General features: G+C 37.8%; 1 protein-coding gene across 13 annotated transcripts in view; it reads right to left on the reverse strand.

Moving 5' to 3' along the window:
- The window catches only part of HDAC9 (histone deacetylase 9), a 458,285-nt gene that overhangs the window by 105,088 nt on the left and 334,021 nt on the right, over positions 1–19,176 (reverse strand). For all 13 annotated transcript variants that reach the window (XM_071735765.1, XM_071735762.1, XM_071735760.1 and 10 more), the window contains 2 exons: positions 16,238–16,287; positions 2,627–2,734 (listed from right to left, as the gene is read on the reverse strand). In XM_071735765.1, coding sequence (XP_071591866.1) covers positions 2,627–2,734; positions 16,238–16,287 — 158 coding nt within the window. The remainder of the gene's footprint in view (positions 1–2,626; positions 2,735–16,237; positions 16,288–19,176) is intronic.

Raw genomic sequence — 19,176 nt, forward strand, 5'->3', positions numbered from 1 at the left:
CAGGAGTCTCGGTAGGCATATTTTTTTTTTTTTTTTTTTGTCATCCAAAGGTTTTGAAGCTGCAGCAGACCATTCCATATTCACATCAGAGCTTCCCACCATCCTCCCTCTCAGGCCCCAGATGGTTGCTTCACATGCATAGTTGCTCAATGAATGCACATGGAAGTGGTCAGCATTACTTATTTCCCTTCAAAATTTCACAAGTGCAGTACAAAATTGGCATTTTCCCTATATTAGAAACAGCTGATCAATGCAAAATCTATGTTTCTATTGGAAAAATAGCAGCAAGATGGAACAGCAACATGTTAAGCCAGAAAGGTAGATTGGAACGTACAGGTCTGTGGGGCTAAAATCTTACTTCCACCTAAAATCTCATCCTGAATACCATGTAGAAAACCCCAGAATACACTGCACCTCTCCCCCTCCCCATACACACACACACACTGCCATTTAATATATGAGGCTATTGGGATCAACTTGCCGGGAAAACCCAGGTTTGTGTGGAAGCAGTGACAAACATAGGAGGATTCTGCCCAAATAGCTAATTTCAGGATCAGTGCATTTCCAAAACTTCTGCTATCATTCTTTTCTTCTGTCAGTTAGTCCTTAAAAACCTTTCCATAACCTTAAATTAAAAATACCACATGTGGATTGTTAAATACCACATGTGGATTGTTAATTCCTATAGTCAGCATGGTGGTGTCTAAGTCATTTGGCTTCATGCTAGAAGTAGATAGGTTAGATAAAAACTTAGCAGGAATGGCATGAGTATTCCTGATTCTCTGTCACAGCAAATACTTTCCATTCCTATTTATTAAATGGTTTGATAAAAGCCAACAATGTTGTATATCTACCGAACAATTACCCTTCCTATATCTGAACCGGAAGCTGCATGAGACTGATTTAGCTTTCTGCACTGTATTCAAAAGTTCTATTTAGGATCAATAATTTTACAGCTAAATACAAGCTAGTAGCAAATTTGATATTCATTTACAGACTGTTGCAATACCAATAGCAACCGAAAACTCACTGTGGCAGATATTTGATTCTTTTCACAAAATCACAGAATGTCAGGGGTTGGCAGGGACCTCTGAAGATCATCAAGTCCAACCCACCTGCCAGAGCAGTACCAAAACTAGGGCAGGTCACTCAGAAATGAATCCAAATGGGTCTTGAAAGTCTCCAGAGAATAAGACTGTCCATCACACATACATAAACAATCAAGAACATTCATACTGTAGAATGACACCAAAAACGTGCAGAGGTAAGCAGTAAAGATTCTGCACAGGACCCTGCTCATGTCAGCTGTACACACGATTTATCTCATTATTTTTATCATGACTTGCTTTCACAAAGACTTAGAAACGGATGAAGGTCTTAGCATTCCAGATGTAAAAACTAGCTAAAAAATCCTTTGCTTTCATTAGTCACATTGGGTGAGAGTAATGCACAGTGAGTTTTGTGTTGAATCCTCCTGTGCCCAAAAAGCGAAATGGGTTGAAGTACCCATAAGAAAGGATGCACACTAGGATCCCATATGATGCTCCCTGCTCTTGATCTAGATGCCAAAATTTTACATTTTTTGTAATACCTAGCTAATAAATTTGGTGTCTGAATATGAAAGTTTGCTAACAGTATTTGATTGGTTCAGAGTTATAGTGCTGCATTTCACCAGAGTACACTATCATTTATTTACCTGTGTCTTCTATGTCTGTGTATATATATGCACATAAACATATATACCCCTCCCAAATATGTAGCTAATGTATTTTGACTGAAATAAGAAAATTTGTATCTTCAAATGCATTTTTGAATTTAAAAAATCATCATACAATGTAAATTATATGTGTTTCTATCTTGATTTTGTAAATGACTGGAAAATACCATTCCCATTAGTATTTGGACTGGAAAGTGAATAAACAGTTTCATTAATGAGACATGTTAGCTCCAACAATGTTTATTGGGGCAAGCCTGCACTCCGGTCGCATATGGTATACCTTTAAATAGGGCTGTTAAAATACCAAATAAAATGTCAAAGTCCGTCAGGTCTGGAGCTTTTATAAATTGTTTAGACTGGGGATAATTTGGATTTTGTACATCATGCCTTGCAGATCGCAGGGCGCGGAGATAGGAAAGAAAAGGGGGCCAGGGAGAAAAGCACAGGGCAGTCAGCCGGGTGGAAAGGCACCTCCAGGTCATGGCTCTTCTCACCAGCCTCCTCTCTCTTCCCCCTGGCCTGCACAACACCGTTCACCTCTCCTCTCTCTGGGTGGTATCCCTAGGCTATGCCATGTGACTAAACAAACATCTTTAAAACATTTTGAAAAAACTTAAAAATCACTTCAGGAGGTAGTGGCGGAGGATGTGCACGACTTCACCTCAGGCTGTAGCACTCTGGACTGGGAGCACCCACACCACAGCCTATGGCAGCGTGTGGGCAGCGTGGCCTGGAGAAGCCTCCTGAGCTGCCACACCTCCGTGGCCATCCTCCCAGCCCTCCTCCCGCCACCCTCCCTGGAGTGGAGTGGTTGAAGGATGCCTCCCCTCCACCCTCCCTCCCAGGGTTCCGCCGCCCACCTCCCCCCCCCTCCCATCTCTCCCACCCACGGCGTGGCCCGGACCTCACCTTCAGCTCCCGGGAGGCCACGCGGGCCGCCAGCTCGATGACACAGCCCACCGCCATGCGTGCCGCCCCGGCCGAGTGCAGCTCGTTCCAAACGGTGTCACTGTCCACCTGAGCAAACAGCCGGCCCCGGGAGGAAGGCAGAGGAGAGGGAGAGAGGGAGAGGGAGAGGGAGAGCATGAGAGAAAACAAACCCGTGAGGGAGGGCTGGCAGCGTGACAGCCCGCGTACAATAACATCAGTCTTCCGTCCTGGCCAGCTGAAAGGCCTTCTGGACATGGCTTTGCTTATGCTTTTTCTCTGCACGGGCTTCTCCAATGGAAACACATTCCTGTCATGCCTCGCTGCCATTCCCTGTTTAGATTTCTCATTACAAACAGCGTTACACCGGCTGGGCCGAGCCCAGCCTGCCCACCAGCAGCCAGATGCCGAGCACTGCGTCCTCAGGACAGTGGGGGACAGGGGATGTGCCAGCACCGGGATGAAGGATCCAGCAGGGAAAGCCACCGCTGGCTCCATTGGCAGGCACAGGCAACACCTGCCACCAAAACTCACCCCTTTTCTTTTTTTGAAAACTAAAAGCTCTCATCTTCCCTACCCAGCCATTTGTCGTTTTCAAGTGACTGAAACCCATATTATTGTTTAGATTCATTTCGGTATTCACTCTTGCCATAGACAGAAAAAAAAAAAACAGCTCAAAACCATGAATAAAATAAAGGCACCCCATGCTGTATCTCTGGTTTTGATGAACTAATAAATTTGGGCTGAAAGGCTTTAGGTCCCACTTTGAAACACGAATATGGTTATTAAAAGCAGAGAAAATTGTCCTTTGCTTCTTCTAAATAAGCAAGTGTGGGATGTAAAAAATCGCATGAATACTACATAAAATAGAAGTATAAAGTATTAGAAAGATAAAATAAGCGAAATAGTATAAAGATAGATAAGCAGCACTGTTCTACAGCTTCAATTGGTATGTTAAAATTTTACTTTTGAAATCTAATAACTGCTTATTTGCCGAAAATTACAAAAAATATATAGGTGAAATGTTTTATACCCCTTATATGATATTATGACAAGTAGATATGATGGTATAAAATAGTCTGAAGACATCCAAAGAGACAGCCAGACTTCCTCAGTGCTCCATGGGAAATGCATTTAATTGTATCATACCATACAAATCTATCATGAAAAGAAAAACGTTTAGGAATAGACAAAATACTGTGGCAGATGCTATTTGGATAACTTCCAAGCACACTGAGGCGTGTTTTCAGTTCAAACCAGAAGCTTCTGTTCCTAATTTCTTTAAAAAAAAAAAAAAAAAAAGAAAAAAAAAAAGAAATCAAGTAATTGAAAATGGATGCAACTGCTGCTCAGCTCTCAAGGTTCTGAGGAATTTCTCTGATTAGTCATTTGAAACAGAAAGAAGCTTGATCTTCTCTACACCTGTCAAATGTTTTAACCATTACTGTTACAATAATATTACATTTCAAGCTATGAAATGGAATTTATTTTTCAGTATACTGGACCCGAGTTTTCTATCATTTTGATCATGTTTTCGAAGTAGGCCTGAATAGGACTGGATTTCACTTGTAAAGATTAGAATATCAGTAATAACAGCACAAAGTGTTTTCATATAAGAAGCTCAGAATGCTGTACAAACACAATTAAGCATCATCAGATTGGTACAAGATGATTTGCTATGTTTGTTTGCAGATTGATAGCTTGAGATTTAGAGGAATTAAGCAGTGCTCCCAAAGACACACACATCAATAGGTAACTAAGAAAATTACAACAAGAAATAAGAAAGTAACCAATGGGGAAAAAGTATGTATTTAACATTAGGCAGAGCTTCAGGTTGCCTCGCTATTGCTTTAAAGCAACTGTGAGTCAATATTCATTCTTCAAATAAATAAGGAAATAAATAAGAAGAGGTCGTTGGTTAAATGGATGTAATCAAACCACAATAAAGTTTGAAAAATACTGAGCAGTACATTAAATAAAGAAGTATTAACAAGAGAGGTGGGAGGGAGTACTTTCTTACCATTTTTATGGCTAGCAAATTAAGGTTAACATGAAGGAGTGGCTGATGAAAATGATTCAATGGCAGCTGCTCAGTACACCAGAGCACCAGCAGGAGCCTGCATCCTCAAAGGGACTATGATTCATTTCCAGGAAGGCTGATTAAGTTAAAATTGTAACCACAGCTTGAGAGTACCCACCCTTCAAGACAGTTGTCTGCTCTGACACATGAGCCAGCTTTCTCTCCAGCTTTTGAAAGCTGAACGTTGTATTGGCCAAGATACGGCATTTTTTATGTTCTGCTTTCAGATGAGTGTGAGAAGACTGAACTGGGACACTAAGACCAAACATAATCCACTGAAAAATTTCCTTCAGACCACTTGAATAACTGCTACCTAATTTTCCCTGGACTGGAAGTAAAAATGGGCAACAAGGAAACAAAACAGCGCTTCCTGAGGAATTGAAAATGGCCACCTAAATGTACAGAGGAAATTCAGGATATTTTAGCTGATCCCTTGGGCATGCTACATCTGATGAATGGTAAACTCTTAAAGCCAGAGGTAGCAAACTGCAACTGCATACCTTAGTGCACAGTCATTGTAGGACAAGAAAACTAATGTAAATATATGAATAATTGCTCTGAAATGCTACAGTATTATAAATTTAGATGTCAAATTCTATTACGTACTCATGCATAATTAAGACTGAATTTCTGAAGAACATCTCATGAAGAACAGCCTAGAAACACATTCATCATGCAGCCAACACTTTACCTGTAGTGACTGGAAAATGGCATCTCACTCCATTTTATATCTGTTAGTTCTGTGTTAATGTCTTAAATGTTTCAGGTGTATAAACAGATATTTTCTTTTGGTGTTACTCAGTGTTTACTTTGTGAATTGCTGTTGAAATACAGTGATATAAGTGGTGAACCCATGGAATTAGAGCTACTAGCTGGGCCAGTTGTCAAGCTGTATATGAAATGCAGCTATGTAAAATCCTACTAGATATGCTTTTCTTAATTCTTGTGAGATGAAATGGTTGGATTGTGTACAAGTAAATGGAATAGGATTAGACACTGTGGTTTCTGGTTCTAGTTCATGTATATATCACACATATCTGACAGTCTATCTAGATGCTGAGTGTGCATGAATTTGTGACAAATGTGATGCTTTCTGAATCACAAGACTAGGAAAAAGTCAGAAGGAATGTTCCAAGAGGTTACTTTTGCTCTGCAAGTGCTTTGGAGCAGCCAAAGAATTCAGCAAAACCCCTATCTTGATTAGCATTTTTTTTAATGTTAAACAAAATCTACAGATAATATAGCATTTGTAGCTTAATGCTGACACAGAATATTTGCCTTTTTTTTTTTTTTTCCTGCTCAATCATATATATTATTTTCATTTAAGAGTCTTTTAAAAATTCTAAGGGCAGGAAAACATTCTGAATGTCTAACCAGAAAGAAAAGAATGTGTTTTTTAAAGCATCAAAATGTCAGCGTTAAATTATAAGCATAGCAAAAATTTCTTTATCAAAAATCCCATCACTGACGCAGGTCTTCAAAGAAGGATTGTGCATGAAAGCACCAAGAGCCAGAAAACATGAGTCCTATCTGAACACTGACTTTCTAACACACATATGGATTTACTTCACTCCCAGTTTCCTGAATGAGCACTGTAGGCTGCAGGCTTTTTCAAGCACATCTAGTATAACTCAATCATTGGCATGTGTAGCAAAGCTAATACTCTGTAAAGCTACAGATGATAGAAATTAAGCTACCTGTCCCTGAAGTGGATGTGGAGGCATTAAAGAGGAAGGGGATGACTTAAGTGAAAAGAAATGTAGGTAACTTTTCCTGACTGAGTGCAACTAATGTTTCAAGCCCTGTGTGCAGAAAATCCCCGCTTTGCACTATGAAAGGAATTGATATCAATGCTTCCTGCAAAAAATATCTCTGTGATAACTTGACTTTCACGTTGAAGACTTTATGCATACAGAAAGCAAGCTAAGAAACAAGAGGCCTCATAGCAGAGGTCTTTCAGCAGATAGAAAACTTGTACCATAACCCTTCATTGCTGGAATATTTCATATTAGGGAAGACTGACTATAAAATTTGAAAGTTACCAACTCTATACTGCGTTCAGGTTGTTGCACATATATGTCTGGAATGAAAGGATATGGAAATACATCTGAGAGAGACATTGTTTACTTAAAGGCTTTTCTGAAATACCACAGTTGCTGAAACTGGAAATGTTACTTGTACTGTTAATTACATTTATCTGGAACCCGCCTCAGAGAGGAAAAACAGTAGTTTAAATAATAATCTAAAACATTTTTAAAAGATACTTATAACTGCCTTTTGTTTTACCTGTCCCTTCCTCTGCTAGAGAATGTCTTCACCCTTCATCCTCTGCTTCAGTTCTCCTTCCTCCAGAAACATTCTGGGATCTGCCTAATGGTCACTGGATCACAGTTCCGCTGAACAGAGATGCTGCTTGCAGTCTGACACACCCTTCCGTATTTCAGACCCACCATGGTGTATTCATCTTTGCAAGTTATTTCTCTTTCTTAAATAATCATTGTAAACTCTGAAGTTGCCTTAAATATACCACCATATACTGCAATATAAAAGTGATCCCTAAAAGGAACTAAAAATATACTGAATTGCTCATCCTGCTCTGGATTCTTTGCACAACTGTTGCCATCATAAAAATCAAAACCAGTCCTTCTCAAGTTACCACATGTTCTTACCAGAGATACTCTACTTATTCTCTGAGAATAGTTCAAAAACACATTCTGTCATCTACCTGCTCATGGAAATTTTGACCTGTGATGATCCATTGATAGCATCAATGTCCTGGATAAAAGGTTAAAAAAGCAGAAGGTTTTATAGTAGTTTTAAAGCATTCTTTGACCATTCTTTAAAGAGCAGAGGTTGGGCTCAACTGTTCTTGTATCTAAGTTAATCAAGTATATGTTTCAGATGGATACATTTCAACACAAATCTGGAAAAAATACAACATAAAAAAATCCATCCCACATTTTCCTTTGATATAAGTGGTTATAAAAATGAGAAGTAAATAAAATCTAGTAAGCTGCCAGCAGTGAACAAACTGATTAAGAAATCTGAGCGAAATAATATAGAAGTCTACAGACCTTCTCAGTAATACTGCAACTTTAATAAAGCTTGTGTACTGCAGAGCCAATTCCTGTACTTTAGCTGTAAAAGCTCTCAGAGTCTCACAGTCTTATACTTATGCCAGAGCAAATATATTTCCATCACTGGGTGTTTTTAATTCCCTGGCATGAAAATAGAAATTAAATCTTTTCCTGGAGTGTTGCAACCTCTAAAAACTTTGTGTTTGTGTGTGGCATTTTGATATCACTTCCAGCAAGGAGTTTGTCATTCTTGGAGACAGTTGATGCCAGTAAACACTAGCACATAAGTTTATGATACTTTGCTCCTGACCATGAGAATTGCAGCTTCCCAGGTGTCACACTCATAGATCTCACCTCCCACTCCTACAGATGTCCTGGTAATCATTCATCTAGGATTTTCACTAAGAAGCAAAAGGTCCTCATCGTGCTCTCTGCTGCTGTTTCATCTCACCATGACTAAAGAAGCGAAGGTGTGCACATCATCTCCAAGGAACAACTTGTAATGAATGGCCTGTCAGCCATCTCTCTCGTTAAGGAACAAAGGAGAAAAAGTTTGCATGGCTGATGTCTCTTCCATAAATCCTGCATACATCAAGTGTATAAAAGCAGGCTATTCTAGGAAAAAATTATTTACAGTGATCTTCCTTTATTTTTACTGCTATTTTACAGCTGTATCAGAGATTTATTTTTTTTCCTGTCAAAGGCATTTGCTTTAATCAAAAATGCCTGTCATAGACAGTACTCAGAATATCAGCTTTTCATACTTGCCTACCAGTGTGCTTTACAACTAAATTGTGAAGGGGATGCAATCTTTAGGCTCTAGCGGGATAAACAGTTCAAAGAATGATCACAAATCATTGCTTAAACAAAACCCATGGAATTCAATAAGGTTTGCATTGGTTTCTCTCTTGTGTTTGAATAATTCCAGTAGAATTTATCAGCAATAATATTAATGGAAATGGACTTCTAAAACAAGTTTTAGACACTAATAATTCTGATCGCCAGAGACTCCTTCCAGGCAAGAACAAGGAATGTGGATAGTACGTTCACCCATTCGATACAGAATATTTAAGATTTTACAAGTTTAACCTGCCAATATTGATCTAACTTGTAAAGTTATGTTAAATTAAAGTCCATTTTCACGAACTACTCAGTACAAAAAAAAGCTATGTAAAAACTATAATGTCATACATAGCAGGGTTATTGATGTAGTCAGCAACAGATAAAAATGTCATACAAATGCAATTCTCCTGAAGGTTTATAAAAATGCAAGCAAATATGTGAGGTCTGTATTAAAAAATAAATAACTGTATTCAAAAGAAGACTCAGAAAAGAATCAGTCTAGATTGATCTGAAGCCTGAATAGAGTAATATCTTCAGAAGAAATAGCTTGATTCTTTTACTTTTTAACTTTTTTGACAGGCATTCTGAATCTCTGGGTCTCATAAAGCATTAGTTAGGCACCCTAAACAGTGATGTGTGGATCATTGGTAGGGGGAACGGAGGGAGGATAGCATGGATTAGATGTGGATTAGAACTTGTTTTTAGAAAAAACTCATAAATAAAACACTTAGGCCCACATTCAAGTCTCAGCTATGTGGCATATGTCACCAGATGCTTGTAAAAATGTTACTGCACTTTCAGACCCAGCTCTGAGTACTCTATTAATTTAACTTGACATTTGTTTTAGTATTTAATGGATTAGTGTGTGAAAATGCTTGTGCAATTGCCTTCTTATGTTTGATCATGCAGTTTCCAGGAGTTCATGGGCAGATAGGTAGAGAAATATGCAGTCAGTTGTAAGGCATACAGTTACAGAAAATAAAACTGCTCTGTGTAGAATTCAAGCCTTGTTTTTAAAAGTGCTGTCATTTACTGCTGAGCACATTTTAACAATATAGAATTTCAGCTTTCTTCTTGGATGTGGATGATCCTTGTGCTAGAGGCCACCATGGAGCTATGCTAGAACCTGGTGTTTATTCAGACAAGCAGTACATGAACATTTCCTCTTCAGAGAGCCTTTCTGTCCATGCTGGGGGCTGAATTCAATCAGTAAGCACAAGATGTGCTTTTAAAATGCAGTTGTGAATTCTGCTTTAGTTGCAGAATTCCCATCAAATCCATGTGGTCTGTGTGATAATGTCTGGGGAGAGTGAATAGTATTAGAAATAGTGGAATACTTATTATTCGACTATTTACATTAAACAGATGTGTGGGTATGTATATATACAGGTATGTATATATAGATAAGTGTTTCATATTCTGGCAAATAAGAAGGCTTCTTTGCATAATGCTGGCCTTTGGTAACACAATAGATTTTAGGAAATGCATAAAATTTTACCCTATGCTTGTTCATTAACTTCACAATAATCTTCTGCATTCTGTGCACTGCATCTGTGTTTACAATTTTAATCTAGTTTAGTACCAAGGAAAAAAATTTCTAGGTGTCCATTCCTACAAAACATGGACCACTGAAACAGCTGGCTCTCATTAATTACCAAAACTAATGGGGAATACCACCTAAAATGTTCATTCACCAGCAACACTGGGAGTACATGGTGCCCTAATTCCCTTATCCTGTGGATAGTGTAAATAGGTTTATCTGGAAATGCACTAAGTGACCGAGCATGCAGATCCTTGAATGCCCTGAAATGACAAAACTCCAGCCTTTGCTCCAATCCCATCACCTGTGGCCTTAAGTCATGCCTCGCAGTGGCACAAGGGTGGCTTTTTTTGTCATATATTTTGATGATGTCTGCAGAAAATATCACACAGTCAGTGCTGTGTAACTATGAGTCCTACATAGCCTTGCACAATATATCAATTAAAGTAAATGTGCCCATGAGCCTCTTTTGACTAAATCTTGGAATTTCTTTAGTAACGGTGTAGCTGCCAGAGACACTTAGAAAGTAAAAATGTCCCTTATTTTCAGAAATATCCTGCAATCTGCCCCAGAGTTTATAGGTCAATATATTGGCATCATGGTATATTAATGATTCCTCAATGGAAGACAGCATATTGAGTAGATGAGCTTCTAGGAATAACAGATTGCTTTTTTCCCCAAACCAACAGATACATCTTTTGTTGATTTAATGAAAGGGCTGTACCTGCTGTGGTACAGCCTGGGATATAGGGGAAGGACACAAGTCAGTTTTAACATTTGAATAGAGTTGATGTCTAATCTGAGCACCCAGACCATAGGCAGTCTGAGTTGTTCATAGCCAGGTTTGCATGCTGATGTAAAGAGAGACCTCTAAGCAGCTCGGAGCCTAAAACCTCCTACAGGGAGACAGTACCATCAACAATATTTTCTCAAATTTTACACTCTTGTACCATGGTACTGGAACCAGATTGGTACTGTTAGCTCCTATACAAATAGGAGGAATAAAGAGTTATCTTGTGTAAAGATTGAAAATTCTACCTGTGCCTAGACTGAGAAAATCAAGGGGGGAATGAGAAGCAGCAGAAAACAATTTGCTGCCTGGATAACTTACTGAAGTTTTATACTAGTGAAATCTCACCTCTCTTACTGCTTTTTCTTTCTGTGTGGTCAGGACAAAGATCAGTAATGTCCAGCTACCAAGGACTACCAGCAAGAAATTCAGCATTTAAAATATGAGTATTTTGTAATTTATGTAAAACTATAGAGGGATTTTATAGCCTTACATTTCTTTTCTTGATAGTTACAGGCCAAGTTCTTTTCTGATATGAAAGATCTAAGCTACACTTCAGTTAATGAAACTATGATAGCAGTTAATGAAATGATACCGGCTCATCCCAAAGAAAATCTTATCTCTGTTTCACTGCCATAATGGCAAAATTAGGGGAAATGCAATGGACTTTCTGTAATACGTACATGCCATTCACAGACATTCAGATGAATTGGGTTCATTAGCCGATGAACCACTCTGTTCGGCTCCCTAAGCATTTGTTCTGCAGCAGTCTGATTTCTTTCAGGGTGGTGTTCTCCTTCACCTCCTCCTTTTGCAATTTAAAGACCTGACTTTACATATTACAGGTTTGGAGCAGTATCTTTTGAGGATGGGGGGAGAGGAGGAGGGATTGGATAGCTGCCCAATTTCATATGATAAAAGTGAAATTCTCTTCTGTCTGCAGGATGGTCCCCAGGGAGCAACGTATGAAACCCAAACTTAAATAAAATCATATCCTGTTTGCAAACATCATATTCCCTTTGGTTCTCAGTAATCTGGACCCATAAACCCCAGCACAGCTTGAGAGCCCATTCCTCATCTAAACAAATGCCATAAGCTCCTTTATACTTTTACAACCATGTCAGAAAATAATATTGACTGCCAATAGTGATGTGATTGGAGTTGCCTCCTCTGAGCCATAAAAGAAGCAGTCTGTTATCAATTTCTCTAAATGCATCAAGGGAATTATGGGTCGGTTCAGTTCCAAGTTATAAATGACAATTCAAAAGCCGCAGAAGTGTTTGAAGCTGGGAGCCGATGATGACATTATCATAAAAGCCTGCTCTTCTTTGCTTTTGTGGGTTTTTTTGCCTATCAACTAGACAAAAAAATATGGCTGAGAAATGACTTCAAGATTTCTTCACACAGCAGCAGGTCAAGCAGGCAGGAAAACAATCACTATTTTTAGTGACAGACTGAGGCAAGGAGATGAAACTAACTCCCATTAAAAGTAGATTCCTGCTTCTCTTATTGTCATTTTCACAGTGCAACAGAAGGGGAGGAATTGCAAGAGATGGATGCGTTGATCAAATGATCAGGTATAGCTCTCGTGGCTCTTTACAAATGAAAAATTGCAGAATGGTCTGATAAGCCACAGAACCAAAAACTAAGTTGTGATTATTCTCCCCATTTGGCCACTTCACCTGCAATCACCTACTTCTCTAGGAAAAGTTTTCACATTCCAAACCTCTGACTATCTGCAAGAAACCATTTTTTGTTATTAAAACTGTTGGCCATAGATCTTCAAGTCTCTCTCCAACACAAGGAATTTCATTCCCCCTGGTATTAGAATTCTTTAATAATCATTAGTTCTGGAACAGTACTGAGAAAAGAATAAAAAGCATTATTGCAAGACGGAGGTCCCATACTTCAGCGGACCTTATTGTTTATCCTGGATAGTCCTTTGATAAAAAAATAACCATAATTGAAAGAAAACATGATATAAAGAAATTTAGAACGTTAGATTTTTTTTCTCTCTGTGTAACCTGTTCAGTTTGGCTGTCAGTCTGAAACAGATTTGTGCTCTGTGATAAGAAAGCTAGTAACTACTTACACAGTTTCTTATATAACTGGGAAGTTTGTTGTTTCAAGTTTGTTGATTCATTTCTTCTGAAAGCCTAACATATACCAATACTCTGACATCTACAGTCCCTATCACTACCTGAATGAAGATTCACATGAATGAAAAATGTTTCCAAAGTCAGAAAACAGCAGCTTTAAATGTGTTTTGCACCAATAAAAAGATTTAGAGTGGCAATGGATCAGAAAATATCAATTACTGGCAGTGTCTCTTGTTTGCTTTTCAAACTTCTTGAAAAAACTTTATTTTCCTGTAACTGTAATGTCTAAAGAAGAGTATTTCTGATCTTGACTGAAATTTATTGATGACAGAGATAAAAGCAAAATCAATAATGTAGGAGATTCAGGGTTGCAAAAGTTAGTCAGACCTTAGTTAGTGAAGGATTCAAGCCACCCTAAAATCATGCTGATATAATCTTTATAGTCCATCAGCTGATCATGTCTCCAACATCTGTGAAGTTCTAAGTTCCAGAGCGGTTTTCAGATTGTCCAGTGATCCTTTCATGTGAAATATGTAATCTGTTTGTGGGGGAGGGTCTCAGAGCTAGAACTTCGCATTATTTATAAACACAAGATAGGTAGATCGTAGACTTGGATACATGGGTTTAATCCAACTTATGTTCTGTCTAACTGGCCCAGTGTTCTTTCCAATAGTGGCACACCTTTGGTGCCTGGTGTGAGGGTCCCCAGCCAGAAAGAGTCTATGAACTACTCAGTGGTATTAATATCCACTAAGAGGAGGAAGCTCTGATATTAAATCCTGCCTGACAGTGGAGAGAAATGAGCCTAAATTTCCCATCCCTTGTGTGAGTAGTCTAACCACTAATCTATTTCATAACAGAAGAGCTGCATAACAACACCCAATAAGGTCCCCATATGGTTAGAAAACAATAGCATCAAAGAGCTCTGCAAACCAGCGTTCTGGAGGCAACCATATAGTCTCCTGCAAGAATGGAAGTCTTTTTTTTCCTAATACTTTTTCACTGTATTCTTTGGTAAGCAAGAAAGTAAGGAAAAAAATAAATGAGAGGAAAAAAAATAAAATAATCCTCCTTCCCTCCTTCAAATCTTTATATAAACTACTCTTAATGCTTTACATTGATTATTGCTTTATAACCCTTTGTAATTAAGTTGAAAGCTAATAAGTGGCAATACTTCTTTCTTTCCACCATAATTTTCAAAAGTAAATGTCAAAATTGCTTTCCACACAGTCTGAAGCTCCTTTCCTGGAGCTCATCTGGACCAGTAGGCAGCTAAATATCTCTGAAAGAGAGCTCCTAATCTGATTATTTACCTTGAAAAAAAGGTCATAACCCATTCCTTTAAAAGAGCCCCACAGCAAGTCTGACAATAATATGTAGAAAGGCAAACCAACTAGAAAAAAAATAAATAAAAGATACATTCCTACATGTTCTTTAATGCAATTTCCATTATTTAGAATAAGAAATAAAGCAGAGTAAAAAAAGTGTAGATAATTTTAAGTGCTTAAAAAATGAATTTATACTGAGCATTTCTGAATTGTGTTAGCTTTAAAATGGATGACATACTTCCATTAGTAGGATTTCAAAGCTCATCTCTTTTCAAGGTTTTTAAAAACCACAATAGCTTGTTTCATAGAAAAATCTTATGCCTTAATTTTCAAGGCACACCACAGTCCTATTTAATTTCCAAAGCCTCGAAAAAGATTTGTCAAAAATTTTACATCAGTTTCTCTTTACTCAGAAGTCTGAACATTCTTTCTCAACTATACTTATCTTCTCTAAACTTATTAGTAATTGCAAAAAGTGTAAAAAATTATTTTCTTTATACAGAAATGTGTGCCTATATGTGTGTATGCATATGTGCACACAGTAGTGCACAGTAGGTGTATGTGAACATGAATGTTTACATGATATTGTGTAAATTTATTTGATCCCCACACAGAAATGACCTCCAAGTTTCAACATTAGAAAGTTTCTAGCAAGGCAAGTCCCAGATTTTAGAAATAATCCTTAGCAAGTTAAGTCCACAGTAAAGAAGCTGGAAAGATTACCACATGCAAATTCTTCATTCCTAAACTCATAGTTCAGAAATCATTGAAAAGTACTAAATACTGAAATTTTAAATGGAATTTTTCTTTTTCATGTGTTAAAACTGTAAATATTAATATTTCTTCTGTCAGGTACCTCATAACAAAAAGCCCCAATATAACTAAGATTAGTATGGTATGGAATTTATCTTTTGTGAACAATAGAAGTTAAAAAAAAAAAAACAACCTTTAGAAGGTTGCATTGTAAGGTGACCTCCAGAGATTGTGGCTTTATTCCTGCAGACTCAGAAACAGTGAAAGGGAACTAAAATATAAATGTATCGTCCAGCCAGCCCATCAATATAATCATCTCACTTTGATATTACTGGCATAAATAAGGGACCCAGCTGAACCAAACTGTAGAATACTTTTGCTTGAAAAAAACTCTGTTTCTGAAAAAATACTTTTCCCTGGCATTATCTGCACCAGAATTTAACAGGAAAATGATACCAACATCAGTAGAAATTGTCTATTGTACACATTTTTCAATAACTTAGATTAATTCTTTTACCTAAGTTTGCAAAAAATTTTCATCTGCAGAATTTTTTCATGCGTCCTAATACTGACAGAATGAATCCATTTCAAAGCAGGACATAAAAATGCTTAAAAAATGTATTAATTTAACAACACCCCAGTTATTAGCTAGCATCCAGTGAGCATTTCTCATGCTAAATTTTTTCTTTGGCAGCTTTTTTGTTGTTTTGAGAAAGGTGAAGCTGTATTTATTGTCCAACAGTACACATAACAGTTTCTCCAAAGCACATTCTTCTGTAACAGTTAAACTCGTGATACTTTCCTCAAAAATAGAACTCATGTAAAAAACCCAAAGTGGGACAACTAAGAAATATGCACATTATCACAGAATATGTTCCTATCTAACTGTTCCAAATGCTCGTTGAAATGTACTGTCTTCTGTGTCTTGGAAAACCCAGTATGATAATGGCTCAGGTTTCATCTCTACCTTTTTATCAGCTTCTGAAGACTTTGAACTGATAATGCAGCAGTGCTAAGGAATTCATGAATGAATACATATGTTGCGTGCTGTCCCTCTTGCAAAAAAACCAAACGTTTACTTACCCCAAGTCCCCCACAAGGCAACAAGGAAAAGAGTTTTTGAGACACGTTTCCTATATATTAAAGAAAAAAAAAACAAAACACACAATAAGCATCATTTATCAAAAAGACACTTAAGTACTAAGTTTTTACAGTAGTTCAGATTTTAGTATCACACAATGAAAATGCCATATATTAGAATAAAAAAATATTAATAGTACTTAAAAAGCAAATCAGCCATGGGGCATTTAAGGTACTCTTGTTTGAGTGAAAAATTTTAAGATTGGTAAGCATCAGTTTCAAAGGACTTAATGATCAAATCTCCACAGAAAGTCACTCTGAGCAAGGGCAACTAATCATCCTGATATCTGTAACTGATAAGCAGCTTGTCTAAGATAGTCATCTCAACTTCTTCTGCAGTGAGATAGGCACCTCTGCCCAGTCTAGATGACTGATGGGATGAATTATACCTTAGAAGTGCCTGTTTTGTTTCACTGACAACAGAGGAAGCTTCATTAAGCTTCCATGAAACAGATGAATTATTTCTTAACTTCATGTCTCCAAAATTTTCTCCTTTGAAAATCAGTCTTAGCCTTCCAATATATGCAAAAAAATACGTTGTCTTCATTTACATACCATCAATGAATAGGCTAATATTTTTAAAACATAAAATGAAGCATTAGTTTCTCCAGTATTACTCTGTAAATACATTCTACTAATGGGAACAAAAAAACCCTAATAGACTTTAGAATCTAATTTCTAGCTTACCCTGCTTTATACATTAGATTATGTGATAATTTTTATCTTAATATTTATACTCACTTTGTATTCATTCATGTTTTCTTGTTTTGTACCACTAAACTCACTGTTTGGCTTGATAAGGACAGTATGAAAATCGGGTAAGGATCTCAGGATTTGATGCAGTTCCTATCCCAGTATGTAATCTGATCCTAAGGCAGCTGTGGAAGAGAACATAAGCTTTTCCCCTGCCGTATCACAGAACTGTCTTTGTAACTTTGCCATCTGGAGGAAACGTTAGATAGTGAATCACTCAAGTTACCTCGAGGAGCCACCCATTGTTAGGGATGGGGCCAACGCTGCAGTTACTCATGTTTAGCAGGTGCCAATGAAATGCATAAAGACAATTATAAGCCATCATCTTTGAAGTACAAGAGAGCAGACTGCCTCAGAGGTCTGAGATGAAGAAAGTGCTTTACACTTTGAGTAAAATCCAAGATGCATTTTGAACTGGCTAGAGGCCTTTGATCAGTTTGCAGAGTCTGTGAGAGGAGCCAAACGAAACCTCCTGTGGAGCTACCAGGGGAAATGCAGGTGCAGCAGCAATGCAGAGGATTCTCATACTCTGAGTCCTAATGGCTCCAGGCATGCAAGGAAATGTTGGCTGCAGGAGACTGTCAGAGCAGAGGTACAGGAGGAGTTGGCAAATCTCAAGCTAAGCAGATCCACGAAGCAATGTGAACAACAATTTTTCAGTTTTTACCATGGGGAAGATCAAAAAGTCTTGAACAGATAACTAAAAAAATTAATGCTCTTAAAGTGCCATGAGGCATTAATAGAAACATAAGCTGCAATTTGAGATAAAAGAAGGAACTTTTAGAATATTGAGTGACGACCTTTTTTCTTAACTTTCACAGCAGAGTGGGACATAAGAGAGAACAGATGAATTCTCATTTATCTCCCTACAGCCAGGCACTTTGTGCATGGTAAACACTATTAAAACCAACAAACACAAAGTAAAAACAGAAAAGCAGATGGTGAGGAAGAAAACTAAAATCAATCAACAGATAGAACTAAAATGGGAGGAAATGAGCATGAAGACTTCTCAGTGTGGCAAGAAACTTGACAGGATACTCACTTCTTATTGCTCAGGAGTCAAAAAGAAAGAGCAGATGACAGACTTTGCAGAACAGGAAAAACATTGAGATTTTTCATGAAAAGAACTGTGGGGAAAACTTCTGCTAAGAGAAAATTGGACCATCACTTAGATAAACTCACAAAAAGAAGAGAGCTCACAACACTCTTTGCCATAGATGAATTAGCAGCAAAAACCAAAACCCAAAAATGTGAAAATTAATCAAGGGGAGAGTTTCCCATGATGCTTGGGATTCATGCCCCAGCAGAAGTTGATAGACAACAGTCATTTTACAGTAACACTCTTCCACATCCAAGAATACGTCCAGGATAATAATCGAAAAGATATTGGGATACTTCAAGTAAGAAGGAAAGTTTCAAGTAATCCTGTCATTTTTGGCTTTGCATCAGGGCAGATTTTGAAGTCACTAGCAAATCACTTGAGAAAAACAATCTTTTAGAGAAGAATCAGCACAATTTACTGATAGAGCTAGAAAAATTATCCAAGATTTGCATTCTAAAATTTCAGCCCACAAAGGCAGTTGAAGCTAGATAGCCAATTTAGGTGCTGAGGCACCTATCACTGACTGAGATGAGGGCCTGTGTGGAAGTCAAAGAAGCTGCCTAGGAGATTAATGAGGGGCACTGAGAGTCTGACGAGCAGGAAAAGTGATGGGCAAAAAAGACTTTAAAAGAAGCCCAAGCAAACTAAAAAGTAAGCTCCCTCGTGAAAAGGTATCATTGGAGGGACATGAGTGTTTTCAGTATCATCCCTCAAGAATGAAGCCATTTCTGTTAATTGGTCATTTTTTCACTGACTTGAAATGCCAGTTGCCCAGATGCTCCATTTAATGGATCTTTTAGTTGTATTCTAAATACTGCATCACTCTCAGAAGTGTGCTAACAGCATGCTTCTCACTTCTATAAACTTGTCATCACAGAAAACTGGCTTTTTAGAAACCCTTTTTAGTTGCGAAGGGAAAAAGCGAACAAGCTTGCAAGACCTGTTTGATAACTGTTCTGCCCTAGAGTTTATTCAAAGAGGCTTGAAAGTTTTCATTCTGTCAAATGAAACCATAATGTGATGTGAC

Source organism: Heliangelus exortis, chromosome 2, assembly GCF_036169615.1.
Source record: "Heliangelus exortis chromosome 2, bHelExo1.hap1, whole genome shotgun sequence".
NCBI classification, from domain to species: domain Eukaryota; kingdom Metazoa; phylum Chordata; class Aves; order Apodiformes; family Trochilidae; genus Heliangelus; species Heliangelus exortis.